The 24,202-nt window shown below is 35.4% G+C and overlaps 1 protein-coding gene across 1 annotated transcript in view; it reads left to right on the top strand.

Annotated features, from left to right (window-relative positions):
• C8H9orf85 (chromosome 8 C9orf85 homolog) overlaps nt 1–24,202 on the top strand; it is a 63,770-nt gene that overhangs the window by 13,348 nt on the left and 26,220 nt on the right. The window contains exon 2 of the mRNA XM_005683750.3: nt 19,443–19,549. Within this exon, the coding sequence (XP_005683807.1) occupies nt 19,443–19,549 (107 nt within the window). The remainder of the gene's footprint in view (nt 1–19,442; nt 19,550–24,202) is intronic.

Here is a 24,202-nt window from a genome sequence, read left to right on the forward strand (position 1 = left end):
ATATGTCTTGGCTTCTTTCTCTTACACATACATCACAAATGCCATCTGTGTCTGGCAGGAGAGGCTCAAGTATTTTTTTAAACTACTAATGGTGTAATATGTATGTCTAGTAGCAGTTCAGTGCTGTGGGATGAAGGAATGGAAATCAAGTAGTTCTTAGTGACATTTGGCAGTTAATTGTTGGTCTTTGTTAATTCATCTGTCTTTATTGACATCTGTCTTATTGTCTTATATAGCAAGCATTTGCAAAAGATGAGTATGATATGAATCCTTCATTCAAGAATCTCAGACTAGTAACGTGAAAAAAGATGAATATGGGGCATTTTCATTTATTAAACTTTTGTTGAAGTATAACATACAATGTGTAGAAAAGTGCAAAAATCATAATAGAATTAAATGAATTTTCACAGACTGAACAGAGTCTTGTAGTCACCACTCAGATCAAGAGAATGTAACTGGCCCCTCCTAGTCATTACACCTCTCTCCTCTAATAACGATTATTTTGATGAAGATGAAGTATTTTTGAATAACCTTAAAGTCTTGGCTTTTGGAGTCAAAGAAGAGGTTATAGGTGCCCAGATAACCAGCCTTTCTGTACAGAAATAGTGTTAGTGGGTGTAGACAAGCATCCTGATGGATCATATTAACTGCTTAAATATACAGCAAGACTTCATATAGTCCTTCTTTGAAATGTAAAAATTGGTGTGATTTGATTTTCTGAGTGATTGATTTAGTCCCTACAGGATTCCTGACTTCTAAAACTATCAAGAGTAAATTTGAACTTTCCTTTAGCTTTGGAGCTGATTATTTCAACCTCATCCTAAATTTCTTCCACTTGATCTACTGCCTTATGAGGTTGAACTGCATTTTAAGAACTTTATGGTGGACATTTTCTTAGATATTTTATCAGGTTCATTCCTAATTGGAATAGTTGTATCTGTATTCTGAAGATAATATAATTCAAATTGTCCTTATGAAACTGAGTTGTAACACATTTTGTTTTTGTTTTGGCAGAGTTGTATGTTATTAACAAAGAAATATTCTTATAGGTGATAGAACTATGTATGTAGAATAATTTTCAGTGGTGGTTCATTGGCATTAGAATTCTGTTATAACTTTATATTAATCACACCTGTTTTGAAGGCCATTTTCAACAGGGATGTGAAATACCAAGCTAAACTAGGGATTATTTTAAATGTTTGTTGTCCTATAAAGATTTATATATTATTAATGCTCCACCCTGTCTTACCAGGTGGCTGACTTATTTGTTTTGACATTACTCATGTCCCTGAAGTCATCACATTGAGTAATATATTTGACATCATGGTATATACTTGCATATGTTAATATTCTATATACCATCATTAGCCTTTATCACAAGACATTGTGGTAATATGATATCATGTTTCCTGTAAACGTGAATACTTGTAGGACATACTTGTAGAATAGTCATGTGGGATAAGTTGTCATTTATCATCCATATAAAATGATATTAGGGTTACTTTTACATATGTGATGCTTTTGCTTTAATTTAAACTCCTCATTATCAAACCATGGATGGTTCTTTGACCCTCATATGATGATTTCAAGGTCAACTGTTTCCTAGTATATTTAAATAAAAATCTCTGGTTTCTTGTGCTAGTTAATTCTAATCTTAGAGATTCTCTAGGGACACCTTTATTAATGCCTTCATTCTCTACCCAGTAAGAAAAAAATCAGTCAAATTTTACTAAGGCTTCTAATTCAAAATGACTGACTGAAAGCATGCATTTATCTTTCTGTTTTTAAAATGAAATGACAGAGGGAAAAAATAAAGTTGCAACATTAGAAAAACTGAAAAAACAAAAAGAAATTTAAGATATAAAGTAGATGAGATTAGACTGATTCAACTAAGCATTTTTTGAATCTGTGTTATAATACAGATGGAAGTCAACATTTTTCCAGTAAAACTCTGGAACAATGTCAGTATCAGAATTAATAAGATCTGTACCAATTTTTTGCATCAGGTGGCTTTCTCTATCATTTACCTTCAAGATAAGGTCAGAAGAGCAACTCTAAACTGGGGACATGCCGTGAAAGACAAAATCAGAGCAATATTCTTGATCATTTCTGGTCTCAGAGCTTAATGAGGAATCCCTAGGCTTAGAGGCAACATGCTTCCTGTGCTACTAAAGCTAAAGCTATCAAGCTGTTAAGTTTTTTCCTGTCAGCTAGAGGCAGAGATTGTATAATGTTTGGATTCCAGAACTGCAGCATTTCTCAATTCTGCTCTAGTAACCCATTCTAGATCTGTTGATTATACTATAATAGTACTGTCCAGAACAACTTTCTATGATGGTAGAAATATTTCAGATCAGTTCTACCCAGTATGGTAGCGATTAGCCACATGTACCTGTTGAGCATTTGAAATGTGCCCAGTGGAACTAAGGAACTGAATTTTAATTGAAATTCCGTTTTAACAGTTACATGTGGACAGTGGCTATCATACTGGGTAGTGCAGATCTAAACCCTCGGTTATAAATACGAGCAGACTCCTGAGAAGCACTAAACTTTTTAGGAAAACCAAAACTATGAGATGTAGACTGGAAACCCTACCTCCTCTGCCTGGGTAACAAAGGTAATAGAAGACACAGAGGAGAACTTTGAAAAAGTGTAATTGGTATCCATCTTTAATGACTCAGAAAGCTCTCAGAATCCATAAAACAAAGATAGATTGCTGCTAAAAACAGCAGCAGCAGCTGCAGAAGCCTGTGACATTTTGTAAAAATGACAGTTGTGGTTACAGAAATGTAAACATCTTAATAAGACGGCTAAATAGCAGTATGGACAAGACTGAAGACTAAATTGGCAGTTTGAGAGATCAAGCCATTGGATCTGTCTAAAACCTAGTATGAAAGGTCAAAATGATAAAAATTCTGAAATGAAATTTCAGATAAGGAGGATCAAGTTAGGAGAGCTACTATCTGAGTAAAAGAAATCCAGAAGACAAGGAGGATGAGGAAGAAATGTTAAAAAGTAATGGAAAAAAACACAAAAATTTTCCAAAGTTGATGAAAATCTTAGACCTTCAGATAGCAGAGCTCTAGACCTATCATGGTTATATTTTGGAACTCCAGTCGTAGAAGTGCAAAGAAATTCCTATAGGCTTTCAAAGAGAGGGAAAAATGAGGTTACCCATAAAGCAACTGTGATCCTGTGGGTATCAGACTTCTCATCTGCTTCTTGGAGAAAAAAAGAAAGGAAAAGGTATACAAAGTGTTACAAAGAAAGTATTTTGAATTAAGAATTATTATTATTTTTAACATTTATTTATTTATTTGGCTGCACCGAATCTTAGTTGCAGTTTGTGAGGTCTAGCTCACTCACTAGGAATCAAACCTGGGCCCCCTGCCTTGGGAGCACTAAATCTTAGTCACTGGACCACCAGGGAAGTCCTGAATTAAGAGTTCTTTATAGAGCTAAGCTATGGCTTGGAAATCAAGGCAAAAGAATCATCCAGACTAAAAGTTTGTCAAAAATACCTATATAGTAAGTAATGTACTCCAGGGTATTAGGAAGATACGTGGTAGAAGAAACAGTGGTAAAAGGAGAACTCAGTAAACTAAGTTAACTTTTCAGTAAACATTCAGTAAACATAAATACTGTTATATGTAAATCATAAAACAGAAGAGGTAAACTATTTGGAAGACAAAATCTATACTCATTTCAGCCACACTTGGGAATTAAAAACAAATGCAAGCTAAAGGTCTTGTCTTAGAGTGGTGGAAAAGCCATAGAGAAGAGAAATCAGTATCCTCATTAAAGTCTAAAATGCCTGTTATTTGTTTAGTGTCTGTGCTAAACTACTGGAGATGAAAATAAGACCTTGTTCTGGCCTTTATGGTGTTGATAGTGTAGCTGGAGAGTTAAGACACTGTACAAGAAGTAATAGCAAACTGGAAATTTTACTAGCAATTTTTGGAAGGGCTGAAAAATATGATCTGTGTGAATATCTATAGATAATCTCTCCTGCTTCTGCTTGCAGTTGAACCCACTTCTGGTTCTAATACTCAACTGGTAGAAGTACAAAGAAGGGATGAAAGAAGATGAGTGGCTGTTGTTTTAAATCAAGCCTGTGTGTCATGTTAGACTTTGATCTGCAACCTTTCGAGGACTTATTTTACAAGATTAACAATGGTCTTTGAAAACATAAGATGTCTTTTTTGTAACACCTTTGCGAATTTGTCATGAGTAGTAGGGATATATATCTCCCTCTCTGTCCTGTCGGGTTGGGACTGACTGAAACAATAGAGTTTTTGAATCTACAACGCTACCAGTAAGCCTTGAATCTCTGATGACTCCCCCACCTCCCAGTCTGTGTGTGCTGTGTCCTAAGTCACTTCATTTGTGTCTGACTCTTTGCAACTCTATGGACTGTAACCTGCCAGGCTCCTCTGTCCATGGGATTCTCTAAGCAAGAATATACTGGAGTGGGTTGCCATCCCCTCCTCCAGGGGATCTTCCTGATCCAGGGATTGAACCCACATCTCAGGTTCTTTACCACTGGTGCCACCTGGGAAGCCCCATCCCTCAGTCTAAATCCTTCCAAAAGCCAACTTTGAAGAAGCTTGCAGTTAATCTCTTAAACACCCTTTTAACTCTTAACAGTATATTGCTTCCTATTCAGATTTACGCCATGTCTCCAACTGGATTTGAAGCACTATGAGGAAAGAACTGTGTATTGGAAATCTGAATCCTTGTGTTGCCTAGCATAGTATTGAGTAGACACTAGCTTGTACTTTTTTTTGAATTGTTCCTGTAGACAGCAGGGAGATGGTCATGATACATCCTGTACTTACTTCTAAGCTGTGATACATTTTATAATTTGACTGTTTGAAAGAATCCTAAGTTTGGAGTCAGGGCAACACAGGAGTAGACACCTCAGATTCCTCCCTGTGTGGCTGTGGAGTCACTCTGTTACCATGGATAAGTTAGATCAATGCTCTGTAAATTAGAATAACAATAAATAGCAATACCACTTTCTTCCTTCCACACAAGGCTGATGTGAAAATTAAATAAGAACTATAGGACAACTTTAGATTAAAAAAAAAAAACTATAGAAATAAAATGTAGTAGTGTTTTGTTGTAGGTGACTTGCATCTTCCATTTCAGAATATACTTTAATTTTAATCTCTTAGCTTGTTATATTCTTGTCATAAAAAATATCTTTCTTTTTAAGAATGAGAAAATGCTCTCAACTGAAGTTAGGTAAGTCACACGTGAATAGCTGGACTAAACGAATCTTGGCACAAACCTAATTTTTTCCTGATCTGACTTGACTCCTCAATCAGTCGTCATCATGTACAGATTGTTCTTAGACATTCTAAAGTGACCAGAACAAGGCAACTGTCTTTGAAGAAGTTTACTAGCTTCAGTATGGCAGTTTCCTTTGTATCCTGTCCCCAAGTAAATGATGAACAGTGGTGATTTATTTTAAAAGATAAAATCATTTGGTTTGGGGCCACTGCCAATTATTATGCTTGGAAGAGTTAAATCCATAAATTCCTAAAATATGCTATTAGAAAGAAATTAATATCATTGTTCTTTTTTGTTCAATACATGTTAAACAATTGTTGGTTAGTAGTTTTGTCTCTTTTAAGATCACTAACTTGGGGCATACCATACCGGTTGGACGGGATCTCAAATTGTAACTGACTTTTAACGAGTGCTTATAAAAACACATGTGTTGCCTCATGACACTACCCAGTTGCTGATTGAGCAGGGCTTTCTGCATTCCAATTGGATTGTGCATAGATGGCCCATGTAGCGCACTACTTAGTTTTCCTTTTACTATTTAGGGTTCAGTGTATTGAGAATCTGTGAAGAACAAGGTAGAAAAGTAAGTCCTCCTCTTTTAGAACATGGCTTAGCAAAGATAATATTTTCTTTCCTAAATGAATTTTTCTAACTTAGGGATTTTTTGTGCCTTTTAAACAAATGATATATAATACTGCAAGGTTCCTTAGGAACAAGCCAGCAGGTTTGGCCCTATTTGCAAAACAATATACCAGTGTTAGAATTTGAGTCAAAACATAGGGCAAAAACGTAAACAAATTTAGCAAAATTTTGTGCTTTTCCTTTTTTTTCTTTACTATTTAGAAAACCTTGAAAGCTATAGGGGAACACTTTCTTCTTCTAACTTTAATAGAATGCCCTCAAATAAAAGGCATCTTTTTATGAGTTCTGCCTCTGCTGTCCTGATTAATTGTGTGACCTCGAGCAAATCTCTTAATTCTCTGAGCCTCAGGTTTCTCATCTGCAAAATGAAGATAATTATGCCTGCCCCTAGCCACAGGAATATTCTAAGAATAGCAGCAGGGAGAATTTTTGTAAAGGATTAGACGTGTGGTTTATAGATTTATGATAGCAGTCCTTTATAACAAATATTTAGTTTGCTATTATTTCTATAATGAAAGCCAAAAAAGACCTGTTTTATAGTAAACCACATAGACAAATAACTTTTCCTGAAGCATGCTTTTGTCTAGACACCTGACCAAAGTACAGACATATCCCATAGATATAAAATCACTCAAGGACTTGCGTAAGCAAAAGGACATTGACCAGAACTGTAAACAACCAAGCAGGGAGTTAAATAAGTATAGTAGATTTCTTGAGAAGATAGAAACACACGTATTTAGCTCTGTCTCCTCTAGTTCTGATAGAGACATCCTCTGTTGGAAAAGAATGTATCAGGATCTCTTTTCCCTGTCCTTCCCCAAAATGCTCCTTTCTTTCCTGTTTTAAGTTGTATTATGTTCTGTAGGTGATGATGAGAGTAACATGGGGATGTGAATACTGGCGGAAGAAACAAAATTTGATAATCACTGATGTAGAAATTACTCAGATTTCCCAGCATGTTCCTAATATTCTGTAGCTAATTGAGATTTAGTCTGATGTTTAAATTTTATTAATACCTAAGTCAGGTTTAGAACACAGGGAAGAGCAAAGAAGAATTTCCCAGCTTTCAGCATGTTTAGATCTGGCCTAAATTCCAGAAACAGCAATAAAGGCCAGAAACTATTTCTATAAATTCTATTTCTCCTGACCATGAGGAAGTCAGAGTAGAAAACAGATGATTTCTATACAGTGCCGTAGCAGTGTGAACCATGTCTGAATTAAGAGACTTTAAACATGCAGACTGAGAATTTAGGATAAATTACATTTGGTATGATGTCTTTTGATATTAGACTTTGGAAAAGCTTCTTAAATAATAGATCTTCTGGATTCTGGATTTGTGTCTCTAACATAGCTTTTCCTGTTAGTTCTGAGGCTATTCTGGAGAGTCAGATATTTGATACATTAGTATACAAATAGTCTAGTCAATATTGCATGTTTCAAAGGTTTCTTTTAAGTTACTTGGTTGGAAATCAAAGTGCATCTTCCCAGTATAGAGATGCTCTTGATGGAGAAACTAGAAATCAGACTGAGATTCTAAAAGAGAGACAGAATAGAATGATGGAGCAAAATATAGAATTTGGAGTCAGAAGGTGTGGTCTTGAGCCCTGGTTATACAATTTTGTAGGTATGTAAGTGTAGATAAATTGTTAAACCTGTTTGGATTTTTCTCTTTGTAAAATAGAAATAAAACTGTTTATCCCCTAATGTCTTGAGGAAATGATATGATTAACTGAATATTGATTAAGATGATACTATATAAATAATATTAATGTTCTCACTTATAGTAACCAGTGGTGTTTCAACTGTAGTAATCAACTTTTTTTCTAAGGAAAAGCAAATCACCTCCTTACTAGTAGTACTCCCAGTAGCAAAGGTAAGGTTGGGAACATATTCTTCTCTCTGGAAATGTCAACTTGCTTCAGGTGCCTATGGTTCTTAACCTTTGACGTGGTTAAGAATCATCTGGGGAGTTGTATAAAATACAGATTTTATCAATCAGTAATCTTGGGGTTGAGTCTAGGAGTCATCATTCTAAACAAGTAGTTCACAGGAGGGAGAAGGAAATGGCAACCCACTCCAGTGTTCTTGCCTGGAGCATCCCAGGGACAGAGGAGCCAGGTGGGCTGCCGTCTATGGAGTCGCACAGAGTCGGGCTTGACTGAAGCAACGCAGCAGCAGCAGCAGCTCACAGGAGATTCTAACGTATGTGGTCTTCAAACCACATGGTCTTCTGTTAATTACCTTCTCCTGTATTTGATACTCAGATTGATACGCTTGTCTGTGTGACTAGCTTTCCAGTGATCATACTTTTCCTCATTTGTAGGTTAGGTCTATCTGAGGAAAGTGGGAGGGGCTGCTCTCACAGGAGGCTATTGTCTGAGCTCTTTTTTGCTCTAGGGCATTCCCCATCACTTTACCACAGGTTCTTGCAGTGTGGTCTATGCAACAGAAACTCCTGAGTTACAAATCACAATCTCAGGGAGTAGTGGGACCTGGAAATCTGATTTTTAATATGCTTTCGTGTTGGGTCTTATGTACCGTAGAGTTTGAGAATGGACTTAAAAGCCATTTTTCCCTAAAGGCTTGGCTTTGCCCTAATTCTATTCTGGTCATCATTTCTCTAACTACTTACTGAACCTAGATCATTTTTTTTTGTCTTTATTGTCTCCCATGCCTGTACCCATCTTTCTGTCCCCACTGCTACAGCCAAATTTAGTGTGTTAGTATCTTATTTTTCTACTACAGCAGCTCCCTTACAAATCCCCATATTTCCTTCTAGTCCTGTCTTTAACTGCTGCTTAGGATCTTATTCAATCAGATTCCTTTCCTGTTTAGTACTCAAAATTCTTTAGTTGGCAGACATGTTCTCTTAATAATTTGGCTTGTTCCTTCCATTCTCTTCACACCCTGTTTGTTGTTTGGCTCTTCCTGACTGCTTGCAGTTTCCCCAAAGGGCCGTATACTTTGTCATACTTCATATGTCCTTCCCTTGCAGTGGCCCTTGGCCTTTGTAGAGGACAATCCCAAAGCACCCTTTGTCTATCCCTGTTTTAATTTCCACACTGCCAAAGCCATCTCTCTGTTTCACTGCTTACTAGCTCAAGGATAAAGACTTTTCTTCTCTCTTGTACCCCTATATCTAATATATGCCTTGCCATTATAGGCCTTGTGTACGTCTTTTGAATTGAATGAGATGGAAAATACTACATGGGATTTTCGAGGGTTGTTTGGAACACAAACCTGTATTTGAATGAAGAATTGAACTTCGACATGCGAGTGTGGTGCACAAGGACTGGCAGAGCAAAGCCACAGGAGGAGGCAGATTGTGGTGTCTGCCAGATGTGTTTACTTGGGAGTGCACACATACATAGGCAAGAAAGACAGGTGATAGGACCAGAAAGGAAAGTAGAGATCCCATTGTGGTGAGGTCTCAATTTCAGTCTTAGGAGTGCCTTAAGGAATGTAAATTTCTGACCAGAGGAGGCATATGGACAGATGTCTGTTAGACATAACTGTTGACAGCTTGGTCTCCATTTATCTTTTTTAGTTTCTAATCCATCTTCCATTTGGGAGGCTGCTTTAGCAGTACAGATAGAAATGAGGACCTGATATACAGAAGTAGGAGGGATATAAAGTAGAAGACAAAGTTGGGGACATTGTGGAAAGATTAGTTTTGTCAATATTGGCATTTTGGTAGGAGAGGGAGGAGGAGTCAAAGGTGACCTGAGATTTTATACCTGAGACTACAAGAAGAGTTTAAGATGATGTTGGGACAAACGAGAAACAGATTTTACTGCTAAGATAGTGACTGTGATTCAGTCCATGGATTTGAGGTGTTTCAGTGATTTCCTTGAGGAGGAAGATGGATGTCCTTCATGCAGTCTGATATATCAGGACCTCAAGAGAAGCTTTAGGATTGTGCATTGTTTTGGAAGTAACCTTCATTGATCATTACTGAAGCTATACTTATAGGTTATGTTGACCGTGAGTGAAGAATATGGAAGGGATTCCCTAGTGGCTTAGACAATAAAGAATCTGCAGTGCAGGAGACCCAGGTTCAATCCTGGATCAGGAAGATCCCCTGGAGAAGGGAATGGCTACTCACCCTACTATTCTTGTTTGGAGAATTCCATAGACAGAGGAGCCTGGCAGGCTACAGTCCATGAGGTCGCAAAGAGTTGCACATGACTAAGTAACACACACACACATACACACACACACACACACACACACACACACACTCACACAGAGTGTAGAAAGAAAGGAGCACTTCACAGACATCTACGTTGAAGAGACAGACACAGGGAAGGCAGGTCAGTGACTGAGTTGATGACTGAATATTGAGGAATGGATCATTTTAAGGGGTAATCAGAGGAAGAAGTATTAGCAAAGGATCTTGAGAAGGAGCAAATGAAGTTTGAAGTGCAATCCTACTTTGTAAGGTGAGTCTTTTTTTCAGGAAAGACAAAAATTATTCCTGGATAAAACCATTGACATTTTGACCATTTACAGCAAAATTTTGAGAGTAAAAACTTAACCTCCCATAAAACTACTCTGACAATAAAGCTATTTCCACTTTAGAGAAGTTATTTTTGGGTTATTTATTTAATAAAGTCCTATAGTTAATGAAGATGGCTTAAAGATAATTAAATGTATATTATCTTAAAATACTAAATTCCCAATGTTTTAATTGTTGTAGGGCAAAATTTCCCTTGTCCTCGGGAGATTATTCTATGTTCTGCTTATAATTTGTTCTTAGTGTAGCATTGTGAGTCCTTCTATAAAATTTTTTTAAACATTCATAACATATCCTCCTGAATTGTGCCTTTTAGTACAATATGGAGAGAATTAAAAATCTTTATACCAGAGTGCTCTTCTTTCCAACTGACCACACCTTTTAAAAGATGTGATTGGTTTATCAGCGCAATGATTTGGTTGTTCAAATCCTTCAGAACGATTTGCTTGTTAAAATTCACAGCACCAACTTATTTTAATTTGTACTTAAAAGTAAATGAGTCAAATATACTTTGGAAAACAGAAATGGCTTTCTTAATAGGTTTTGCTACTGCCGGAAGATACTGCAATAGCATGTTTCTGCCTGTAGGCAGGTGTGGCTCCATTTAAGTGTCTGTTTGCAGTAAGCTTGTCAGTGAGAATCTGAGTAGTTTGCATGGCTACTGAAATAAATCAGTAGGTAGTTTGTACATAGACCCTCTCTGTATAATTGCAACAGACAATAGCTCTACCCACTTTTTGAGAGAATAGTCCTCTGTTTAGGATGATCAGGGCCCATTTTATATTCAGTCTTTGGATGAAAATGCAATTGTTTGTTTTTGCAGATGTCTTTTGTTATAGGTTTCAGCAGTAAAAACAAAAAAACAAAAAAAACTGAGCGAGGGAATCCAATATTGTTTCTCGACTAAAAAAGCTAATATTGTAAATATGTTGAACAAGAGGAGAATTTGAGTATTTTTAGTATATATTTTCAATTCTCTGGTTGGTATTGGTGTTTTAAGGGCTTAGATGAATATAGTGTGAAGGAGACGAAGATGGACTAGACTTCAGGGGGAAAAAATAATTATTTTAGCGTACAGTAGAAATATACCTCTTTATCCCCTAGGTATCTCTTAATTGGAATTTTATATTGTGAAAAATCAAATATTGGTAACTGAAATGTTTATCTATTTGATGTCCATATGTATTTATATCAAATATTTTAGAATTTTAAAGTTATAGTTAGCTTATAAATGTTGAGAGCTAATCTCTTTAGTTACATTAAACCAGTATAGTTTCTTAAAAAGATGTAACCCTGTAGTAACTTTGGTTTTCTATTTTTCCTTAAATCATAAACAAGTTTTATTCCTAGAACTCACTTCAAAAGTATTTCTGGTCTATTTATATGACTACCTCATTTTGTGAAATAATAAAATACATAAAAATAGTAAGACTCAGTAACTTGTCCAAATAAGGTATTTCTGAGAGTAATAAACATTCAAACTATTGCTTCTTATCACACTGAAATAGTTCATATGTTTGAAAGTTTTAAGTGACTAGAAGTCAGTATTAATATTTTGGATCATAAAGTAGTGTTCTATCTGTGGTAATTGTGCTATTGTTGATTATAGCAGGAATTTTTTTTTTTTCTTTCTTGCCTGAGCCGCACAGTTGTGGGGTCTTAGTCACTGACCAGGGATTGAACCCAGGCCCATGGCAGTGAAAGTGCTGAGTCCTAACCACTGATCCACCAGGGAATTCCTGACAAGAAGGGTTTTTAATTCCCTTTTTGAAAAGTGGCAGTGTCTCCTGTTCTTTTTAAAAATTTAACTGCCAGGATAAGAAAACAAAGCAAATTTTTATTGATAGTACTAGGAAATATTTGCTTTAATGTCCAAATAATTATGTACCGTACTTAATTTAAGAAGGGGACAGTTATTCTTTACCATGAGTTTTCACCTCTGGTAAAATTCCTGTTATTTTTACTTTTTTCTTGAAATGTGATCAGAAGTTGTTATGTGTAAATATAATGTGATGAGAATTTGCATGTTCATTAGAAGTTTTCTGATATTTATAACATAATACATTGAAAACCATATGTATTCAGTCAGAAGTTGGAAATAAGCAAACTATCAGAAAATAGGTTAAGTGAAAGTATTACTCTGAAAGGATATAATATACAGTCAATAAAAACATGTTTTAAAAGTGTATATACTAATCTGAAAAAAAATTGATGAGAAGTTATAAAACACCATGTACATAAAAATACAAATTTCTATAAATATATATACTTGAAATGCTGAAAATTATAGAATCTCTGAGGGATAAGATTTATCCTCTTTTTAACTTTTATAAAAATTTCTATAATTGAATATTTATATATAGATGCTCATATAGTTTTAAATCTTAAAACTGATCAGTAAAGTTATTTTTCATCCACGAAAGTAATAAATTCTTGGCATAAGATATTTATATAATAGAGTATACCATTGTTCGTACACAGTGGGAAAAAAGTATTAAGGGGAAAAGACTAGTTGCAAAACCAAGTGGTAAGGAGATGAACAAAATTTACAGACTGCTGGACAGAATACAAAAAAAGAAATTTCTATGTGAAATTTGAACTTTGTCTTTTCCCTTGCCCCATTCATATTTATTGAGTGATAAATTCTATTTCCTAAAGTGTTATGTAATATATAATAAACCAAAGGCCAGGTGTAAGTATAAGTAATTTAATTTCATCTAGTTAGGATGAAATTTTTCTCAGTTTGTGACCAAAAAAACCGCTTTTAAACATATAATTGTACTTAGGATTATTTAAAAATAAGGACTTGGGCTTATTCTACAGGATTTGTTTTTTTATTTCTGGCTGCGCTGGGTCTCCGGTTCAGGGTGGGGGCTTTCTGTAGATGTGGGGAGCAGGGCCTCCTCTCTGGTTGTGGTGCGTGGGCTCATTGCAGTGGCCTCTCTTGGGGAGCGTAGGCTGTAGGGTTCTCAGGCTTTGGTGGTTGCAGCTTGTGGGCTCTGGTAGCTGTGGTGCGTGGGCTCATTGCAGTGGCCTCTCTTGGGGAGCATAGGCTGTAGGGTTCTCAGGCTTTGGTGGTTGCAGCTCGTGGGCTCCGGTAGCTGTGGTGCGTGGGCTCACTGCAGTGGCCTCTCTTGGGGAGCGTAGGCTGTAGGGTTCTCAGGCTTTGGTGGTTGCAGCTCGTGGGCTCCGGTAGCTGTGGTGCGTGGGCTCACTGCATTGGCCTCTCTCGGGGAGAGTAGGCTGTAGGGTTCTCAGGCTTCGGTGGTTGCAGCTCGTGGGCTCCGGTAGCTGTGGTGCACAGGCTCCGTTGCTCCTTGGCATGTGGGATGCTCCCAGACCAGGTTTTGAACCTGTGCCCCTTGCGTTCACAAGCATATTTTTAACCACTGGACCATTAGGGAAGCCCCTACAAGATTTTTAATAGTCCAGTGTTCTTCTAACATACAGAAAATCTTTACTTACATTTTAAGTCCCTTTAACCCTTGTACCTGAATCCTCTAGCAACTGAACTAAACACTGAAGCCAGACAAAGATATTATTAAAATAAACAACTGTGGGCCAGTATTCCTCATTGATAAACAAAAATCTTCAGGGAAAATTAGCATACTGTATTCACCAATAAATAAAAAGGATAATATACCTCAGGCAAGTGAGGTTTATCCCAGGAATGCATTGTTGATGGATTGGAATATTTACTATTGTTACGATGTCACTTCTCCCCCAAATTTATTTATAGTTTCAATATAATCCTAAGTGCAATCATCACAGGCATTTTTTGTTGTTGTTGAAATTAACAAATTGGTGTTAAAATGTGTACAGTAAAGCAAAGGAAGTAGAATAGCTAGATAGTTTTGAAAAAGAATAAATTTAGGGGATGCACAGCATTGATTTCAAGGCCGTAAAGGTCTAGTAATCAAGACAGGGCAGTACTGAAGAAAAACATAGATTAATATGGTAGAAGATTGAGCCCAAAATAGACACACATATTTAACTTTTGACAAAGATAAAAATACAATTCAGTGATGCTAGAAATTGGACACCCATAGATACTTTATAAAGAACCTCCTACCACTATTTTGTACCATGTATAAAAATGAACTCAAAATAGATCATAGACTAAATGTAAAGCCGAAAATTACTGAACTTCCAGAAGAAAACATAGATGAAAATCATGATTCTTCAAAGACTTCTTAGATTTGACATTAAAAGCATTGTGCATAAGAGAAAAAAAGAAAAAAAATTGTCCTTCATTGAAATTGAAAAGGTTTTCTCCTAGAAAAACATTGTTAAGATAATGAAAATAAAAACACATAAAGCAAGCAATGAGTTAAATTACACCAAGATAAAACAATCTGACAAACATAGAATGTGGAGTATCCCCGAAGATAACATGCCTGGTATTTTCAAAAACATCAGTGTATAACTGATTCACTTTGCTGTAAACCTGAAGCTTACACAACATTGTAAGTCAGCTATATTCCAATAAAAATTTTTAAAAAGATAATTGAAAAAAAAAATCAGTGTAGAGGATAAAAGGGGGAGATCCCGTTAGACCAAAAAAGAGAGAACAAACCGAACTTGAGTACTGATTGGGGTGTAGGGTGGTGAGGGATCATTGAGGAAATTTCAGTGTAGACTGGTTACATTCAGTGGTATTAGTGATTTTTCATTTTTCTGAGGTGTGGTTTTCTGTATTGTGGCTAAGTAGGAGAAAGTCTTATATCTAGGATATATATGACTGAGAGGTGAAGAATCTTGATACTTGCAATCACCGACTCAATGAACATGGGTTTGGGTGGACTCAGGGAGTTGGTGATGGACAGGGTGGCCTGGCGTGCTGCGGTTCACGGGTTCGCAAAGAGTTGGACACGACTGAGCGACTGAACTGAACTGAACACATGAAAAGTGAATAGGTAAGATGGAAAGTGTTAACAGTTGTCTCTAGATAACATATGTGATTATGCGTTAGTATTGTTTTAATTTTTTCTGCATGTTTGAATTTTTTTGTAATAGAGATGAGTGTTTTTAGAACTCGTTTGGGAGGATGTATTCTTTGAAGATGGCCTTATGATTTGCAGTTCGTTTCTATAGATCTTATGAATATCCAGATATCTGTATTTACATTGCATACCTGAAAAATACTTGTAAAGAACCCACCTGCAATGTGGGAGACCTGGGTTCAATCCCTGGGTTGGGAAGATCCCCTGGAGAAGGGAACAGCTACCCATGGCAGTATTCTGTCCTAGAGAATTCCATGGACTATATAGTCCATGGGGTCCCAAAGAGTTGGGCATGCCTGAGTGACTTCACTTTCACTTTCACCTGAAAATAACTTTTTACTAGACTGCACTATGTAACACTGTCTACTTGAGAACTAGGATAGAAAACAGCTCTGTGAAATGCTTTGTAGTGTAAGGATGTGTTTTGAGAGCATTGTTTACTATGTCGTATGGCATTGTTTCTGGGAAAATGAAACTTCAGGTTTTAATAAGAAAAGATGTGCTGCTTCTGATAAACTGGATTTTTGGCATGTTACAGATCTTGGGTCACGTAAGTGAGCAGAACATTTGTTCTGGCTACTAGAGAACTCACATCTCACTTGTGGCCTATACCTAGCAGATGCACTTCCCAGCTGTACTTCTGGCTGTTCTGTGATTTTCCCTCCCAACTCTAGTTTTTCCCTTAATCTGATTCCCTCATCTATTTTTTGGTTATATTTATTTTGTAAGATACTTTATGTCCAACAATATTCTAGCCATATAAAAAGGATTTAAGAAAATACATCTAATGATTTGGAAGTCACAGCCCCAAATACTGATTTTCACACTTATTATTATTAGTCATATAATATCTTGCTCCTAATTTCAGAGATCCTTTATCCTCTAACCAAATTTAGAATAAAAGGAGTATTACTAGAAAATTTAAAAATGTATACTTTTAAGTATAATTAAATATGGAGTAACACGGTTGTAGCTCTATTGGCAGCAAATACCTTATTTTGGTGTAAGGCAGGGGAGAGAACGAGGTTATTCTGTTCCATGGAAATGGAAATTCAGCTGCAGTCAGAATTGGCATTTTTCTTGAGAATTTCACTTTTTAATTTCTTTTTTTTTCCAACTAATGAAGGGAAGTAAATGTGCCATTGTTTTATCTATAGCATTTCTGAAAGGATTATGATGTGCAAAAAATCCTAATGAAAATTATATTGGTTGCTCTTGAATGATATTCGAATTCTTCCCCTTCATACACAGTAGTACCTCCCTTCTATTAAATGATACTTTATATTTTATAAAATATTCTTCAGCATCAGCATATTGATACAGATGTTATATTTACAATTTGCTCTTGCTACCTTCTTGGGAGTTGAAGTCTTCACATCACGTCGTTCTTTTATGGTGATTAATGTTTTATATTACCACTGATGCATCGTTGGACAGCAGAATGTTTAAAACAACACTATAAAATATGTTGTATGAATTAATAATGGCCAAGACGGTTTTTAGGACTTTATGTATATATATGACGTAGGAGTGTCCTCTGATGCATAAGTTTATGATGTTTATTCTAACTTTAAAAGAAGTATTCATTGATAAAGAAGGTTTTCTTTTTTTACTTATGATTCTTAAGTCCAGTGGAATCTTCCACTGGTGATTTTTTTTTCTTTTAAAGATCTGAGAATAGCTTGTTAAACTAAATTATCTTTAGAGGCTTTTGTACTTAGAAAACTAAGTTTTGATTTTATATTTGAACATGCTTAAATCTTAACCTTAGTAACCTATTATTTTCTACCGTAAGGGACATGCTAAAATGAATTGCCAAAATGGGCAGGGTTAGTTGTAAACACAGTTGTGAGTAATGTAAGGTTGTCAGCAGCAGCAGCAGCAACAGCCACCCCCTTTGCTCCAGGCAGAGTGATTCCTTAAAACTAGGATTAAGCTTTCCTCACTTATGTCTCTGGAATTCACTTTTTCTAGTTTGCCAAAGTACAGCAAAAACAAGGTACACAGTTTTCTTTCTGTAGCATTTTCAAATGAAAGTATTATTCATTCTCATTTATTCATTCATTTCTTTTCTCAATGATTTCTTAACACATAAAAATCAAGTTTAATTTTGTAGTAGTGCCTGCTGGTCATGTGGACGCTGTACAACATCTCCGTTTATACCGCTTCACACGTCACTCACAGGACAAGTTCCCACAAAGACCTGTTTTGTTATACTGTCGATCTGTCGATCCACCCTAAAGAAACCAGTTTCTAAACTATGCACAGCTTTGTAAATCAAGATGAACTGGTCAGAAACTGGATATGAAGCAAGCGAGAAACCAAATAATGCTCGCCAGTTAACAAGTAAAAGGTGTTGTATATAATAAAATTGCAGGTAATGAAATGGTGTGCATTCTAAGAATATGCTAGCTAGAAAGTTTACATCACATTCATACTCTAATCATAGATCGCCACTAGTTTATTTTTTATTATTGTTGGAGTTAGGAAAATATAAGCGGTGCTTTTGGTAAGATATTCTAGGCAACAGAGGGCAGTGAGTAAAAGATGAAATGTGAGCCTTAGTTCTGGGTACTTCTTAGCAAACCCTATATGCGATAACTAGGTGCCAAGGTTGATAAGAAGAGGAATTTGGTATTAGACAGATTTCCTTCTTTCTGGCAACAATGAGCCACAGAAAAGAGGGGATATAATGCCATGCAGGATTTATTTTCCCAGGGACTCTCCATCTAGATCAGGAAGAAAAGAAAACCCATACACAATTCATAAGTAATAGAATATGTTTTTTACCACAGAATTAAATTCAAACATAATGTATTCACAGCTCAATTTATGGTTTTTTGAAAATACCCTTGAAATATTTTCTCTTTGAATAAATGTTTTGTCATTATTTTACCCTCTTATTTAGGGCATTAAAAAATATCAAGTGCTGTTCAGAAGTTTTTCTTTCAGATGATTTCTAAACATTGTGCTTGTAACTCAGTATTCAAATAACCTTCCAAAGAACCTGCATCTTTTGAGATGCTTTGTTTTCCTCCTTTTAAAACATTTAAAAAAGAAAAGAAGCAAAGAGAACAAGAACTTAAACTATTCTTTATTCATTATTCCAACAGGAGGCAAACACCAGGCTTCCACAACCAAAACAAGTTAGAAAATTCTCAGAGTACTTAGTGAAAATATGTAGCCTAGGTCTTGAGTCAAATGAACTTGTTACAAAATACAAAGCTGTTGTGAGAACACATGACACATTTAAAAGTTTTCCTTCCTTCTTATTTCCCAACACATTTTGAGAAGAATATTATAAGGAAAAAATTTTTTTCCTCATAAAGCTCATTTTCTACCAGTTATATGCACGTAGTTATCTTCTGTTTTGAAGAAACCAGGTTATCAAGGTAACTTTCCTAAGACATCTTTACATGAGAATACAGAAAGATTAAATTGAATAATTAAATATCTCCTTGCTTCCAGCTGCTTCTCCCTGGCTCTCCTTTCTCAAGTTGCTTAGTTTCTGCCCTCCCCTGCAGACTACATTTCAGGATTATCTAAAATCTGTTTAATTTCTCATTTCTCAGTAGTAAGACTTGAGTTGTCAAAACAGTAGGCTTAAAATATGATTGGATTTTCTTCTACTTTTTTTGAGATGTAGCTTACATACAGTAAAGTGCATATATCTTAACTACATAGTTTGAATTGTAAAATGAAGATGCATCAGAATCAGTGGGGATGATGTGCTTAAAATACTCCTGCCAGGAAATTTAAAAGTTCCCTAGATGATTCTGAGCTACATCCTGAGTTAAGAATCTTTGCCTTCATGAAGAGCCAAATTGATGATGTACGTAAAAACACATAGTACACTGTAAAATGTTATGCAGGTTAAATTTAGGTTGCTGTTTTAAAAAAAGCTTAAATTTCTCATATGCCTTTTGAGGTTTGTAATGCTGACTCACTAGTGAAATTCTCGATTTGTTTTTCTGTTTCTTTTTAAGAAAATTAATGCAAAACTTCATGATGGAGTATGTCAGCGTTGTAAAGAAGTTCTTGAATGGCGTGTAAAATACAGCAAGTACAAACCATTATCAAAGCCCAAAAAATGGTAAGTTAAGTTCCTTAATTACCTCACCAGTAATATCAGTATCATATTACTTTCATTTCCTGATTTTCAGAATTGTGTCCAGATAAATATTAGGGGGAATAGAGAAAAAATTTCCATTCTTCCATGTGAACTAGAATTTCATCTTACATGCTGCATCCTGGCTTGTGAGGCAAATAGATTGAAAAGGTAGATTCCTCATTCCTTTCCCCCTTCTTCCCTAAGTAAATAATACACCATTTTTGTAGCATCCTGTTCAAAAATGAGACTAGGGTTTTTTATTTTGCACAAAATTCTATCTCCCAATGACAAGATAATGATGTTTTATTTACTAAATTAAATAATTTTTACCACAGGGGATCTTTAAAAGCATCTAACCTTTTAATTGGACCCATGAAGATTACTGAAACGGCTTAAATTGAGTATCATGAATAAATCACTAGATTGATAACTTATAATTTCATTCCTTTGAAATTTTGCATCTACATGAAAAGACACTGGACCTTGTTTCTCATTTTTCTGTCCTTTACCTTCCTCTGTAATATTGGGATTCTCTTTTATCAGCTTTATGTGTATCCTGATGCTGCCTCCTCATATCCTTTGGCTCAGCTGAGTAAGGGCCATATTGGAGGATAATTGCTGCCTGAAAGAGAATACTGATCATTTTAAATATAAGAATTAGCATCAGTATGTGTGATATTGTTTTGACAATTATGAATTTTAATTTTATAATTTATATAGGAGCTATTCGAATGCATTTGTTCATTGTTGCTTTATTTTCCTTTTAGCTATTCAGTACTGACATCTTCCTTAAATGTATTCCCTCTTCCTTTTTGTGAGGAAATGTTAATTAAATAAGTTTGGAAGGTTAGTCTAAATAATAAGTATGTTATAATCTTCGCTGTTCATTTATTTTGAAATTTTATGTCAACTTTTTTGTGGATTTTTAGCTCAAGCTATGGGGTAATTTGTTTATTTGAGAACAACAGCTTTGAATGTTTTAATTTGGGCAATTTAGTTTGCTCAAGATGCTTCTTTTTAATACTGAATGGTTAAAAACCTCAAGTAAGGATAGACTAACTTCAGCTTTTTAGAATTTTTATTTTTGTATTGCTCTTTCAGAGCAAATTTTTAGTATTTATTTTAGGTATAGCTGACCCCTTTTAAAATAGCTCTACGTTTTTCTCTCTCCTGTTTTCCAGCTTTTTCTTTGTACTCTCTAGCATTTCTTCCCCAAAGAAAACACATCTAAAGAAAATTTAAAATTTATGCTCATTGGCCCAAATTAGCATTAGGGAAATTTGGCAACTGTTTGTACTATTCAATGCTAGATTTCCATGAATAAATTAACTCTGTCCCCTGCAATCGAAATTAGATGCTGATTCACAATTAACCATGTAGTTTTAGTTAATAGACCTAACACGAAATTTGTAGTTTTTTGAATATTTTCAACAGGTCTTTAAAAAAAAAAATTTTATAATACAAAGGTATTTTGAGATTTCATCACCAGTCTCCTTTTTTTCTCTTGTAGTACTGTTTCCTAAAAGAATTTGAAATATAGGTAATAAGTATTTATATAGCCATAGAGTTGTAATAGAGTCACGTTATAACAAAGGAAATCATTGAAAAATATTTGTTCCTTACCCATTATCTGTATTTTAATCTCTTTAATTTGTGTTGCGTCCTTTATGTTTATCTTCATTGAATGTGCCAACATGTTAAAGGTCATATCAATTATACATTTTCCAGATGGTATAACTTGCTGTAGAATTTCTGAACTGAGTGATACATAGCTCTTGAATTTTCACTCTTTTTGTGTATTGCTTATGGTCTTAATATTTTTATGGCTCCAGAAGAATTTGCATACTATAAATCCTAGAAAAACAAATATTTTATTCAAATATAAAGACTCAGTTAAAAATAAAAGTAAAAGGAAACAGTATTAGTAGCAAGTTTATGTTTAATTCTGGAGAACTTACAGCAACCTAAGAATGATTGAATGTAGACACATGGACCCAAAGGTCAGCAACTCCATCCTGTCTTGGAGTCACTGAAGTTAGGGCAGCTCATGGTGATGCTGCTAGTACTGGTACTATGTAACTCAGAGGCCTTCAAGATGAGAGCTAGAGAGGAGCTGCTGTTCGGTATCACCGTGAAGCAGATGAAGTCAGCCATAGAGTAGCTAACAGTGAGTGCAGAATAAAGGAGATACAATGCGGTACAAATACCAAAGTACAGGTAACAAGACTTTAAGCCGGAAGGAAGACCTCTAGGAATAAAGAAGCCCAAACTAATTCGAAACAGTGATAGAGCTCCTGAGAGACTAAGAAACTGCTAGTTAAGACAAGGTCTGAACATGTTATCTAGGAAGTCCACTTGCCTGGCCTAGAGTATCATGAATTTCAGATGACATTAGAATTCTAGATTACATTAGGCATTTTAGAAAGCCTAGCTTTCAAACTCCAAACCCAGATTGAGACTGTTCTGAAGAGTATAAATCACCTATTAAAGTAGCATAATTTATTTGAAATTTTAAATGTTTTATTCAATCTAATCACTTATAAATTAAATTTGTCCTTTGTTAAGATTTGTGTAGGAAGTTTACTTTGACACTAGATGTGTCTTTGTGTAAAGATTCCTTTTCCAGCACCCTGAATATTACATTCAGTTAAAATGTTGAGCATTGTTTCGCTTGTCTGTCTCATACCACAGATTATGTAAGCCAGTGAGGTACATGAAGAAACGTTCAGCAGAACATAAAATGTAGGAGGAGAAAGTGCTGTTTATAAGTAACAATTCTTTTAGAATGAAGTAATATTCTGAATATTGGGAAAATTAAAGCATTTTCTCCCATTTGTTTGGCATGTGAATCATCAAAAACTCTGCACCTCTAGCAAATATCCATTGTCTACGAGATCTGATATCAAACGTTAGATTCAAGAAAAAAAAAGAGTTTGCTATCTAAACTCCTCAAGCTTCTTTGTTTCATTCATGGGAAGCAAAAGTTGTGTGGCGTTTGTAAGTGGCAGGAAATATTTTCCTGTTTCTCTTTCACCTTCAGTAAGGTGATGTGCTGCAGGATTTGTATAAGCATTTTCTTTATGACGGTTTCTCCCAGTTACTGGAAGCAACCCTGGACCATCTGAATAGATGTCTGAACTTGAGTTAAAAGAGGAAAGAGTTGAAAACTGTGTATTTGCTAGAGAGATGGGAGGATGGCTGTGAGGGGAAGGGGATAAAATGCCTGTCACCTGTTAGTAATGTGTGAGCAATGGGATACTGATACAATACTACCCTTTGATAGGATAATTTTAAATGTCATTGAGTATACAAAGCTTTAGGTCTTTCTAGAAATAAAGTGAAAGGCTTATAAAGATAATGTTTAATTTTTTATAGCTTCTTATCTCTATAAAAGCAATAAGATGAACTGCCATCCTTGTTTTACACTCTGCCCCTTAATCAGAAGTCAACGTAGTTGTACCAAGATTTCCCTATCATTTTGGCTCATATCTTTGGATTTTAAAGCAAGAAATTGCTACTCCCTGGTGGAGGGCTGTTGTGGTGCTGCGACAGACTTCTCCCTTGACACCTGAATAGTATAATCATTAAGATTACTATTAGATGTAAGAATTGTGGTTCAGAACAGAACTAAATCTTTTTTGTATAAAACCTCATTTTTCAAGAGGAATTCCCTGGTGGTCCATTGGTTAGAATTGTGCACTTTCACTGCCCAGGGCATGGATTCAATCCCTGGTTAAGGAATTAAGATCTTGCGAGCTGCAAGGCAAGGCTGGAAAAAACAAACAAAAAAACCCCCTCATTTTTCAAGTGCCCCGTTTTTAACTTTTGGAAAATAAAAACCCAAAGATAAATTAAAACCATCTGTTACCGTTCCTGGTCAGTCCCAAGCCATTCATGAACACTGTAAATAATTTTAGATGTAGAGCTAAAAGTTACTGGAAAAGCAAGAAATCTTAAAAATGTAAAGTAATTTGTAGAGTCTTGATATTCTTCACTTAAAACTCATTTATAGACATTTATATTATTTTCCAGGTACTAGAAATACAGATGATTAAAAACTGCCTTTTCTCAAGCAATGTAAGGAAATGAACTCTTATATATACTCCTTTCTTTTTTTTATTCTGGGCTCAGAGGGATTAAATGTCTACCCAAGATAAGAAAGTAAAGCAGATGGAGTTAAGATTCAAATGCAAATTATCCTATTTCAAAGCCCCATGTTTTTACTCTCCCATAGTGAATTCTCAATATTTTATTATTCACTTAAAAAGTCCTTTTTCCCTCTTCACCAGAGCCTAATATTAAATTTAATAGAAGTCATCTGTGTTGTTTATGGAAATTTCCAACTTCTGAGTCCAACATATATAGCCCTGCCTTTTTTTATTTTGAAATAACATGTATCTATAGACAATAGATTTTACTTTGAGGTCCTGAAATGCCTATGCTGTTACCTAGAAACTTCTTATGCCTTGTGTTTCAGGTAACCAAGCAACCTTTTTCTCCTGTTAATTTCAAAATGTGGCACACTAATACCCACATTTGTGTTAAAATCTCTAGCCTGCTTTCTTTTCTCTTTCTACCCTTAAAAAAAAAAAATCGCCAGTTTATGTAGTATTAGCTCATGTTTAACATTGTCAT

This window comes from Capra hircus, chromosome 8 (genome assembly GCF_001704415.2).
Source record: "Capra hircus breed San Clemente chromosome 8, ASM170441v1, whole genome shotgun sequence".
In the NCBI taxonomy this organism is placed as follows: domain Eukaryota; kingdom Metazoa; phylum Chordata; class Mammalia; order Artiodactyla; family Bovidae; genus Capra; species Capra hircus.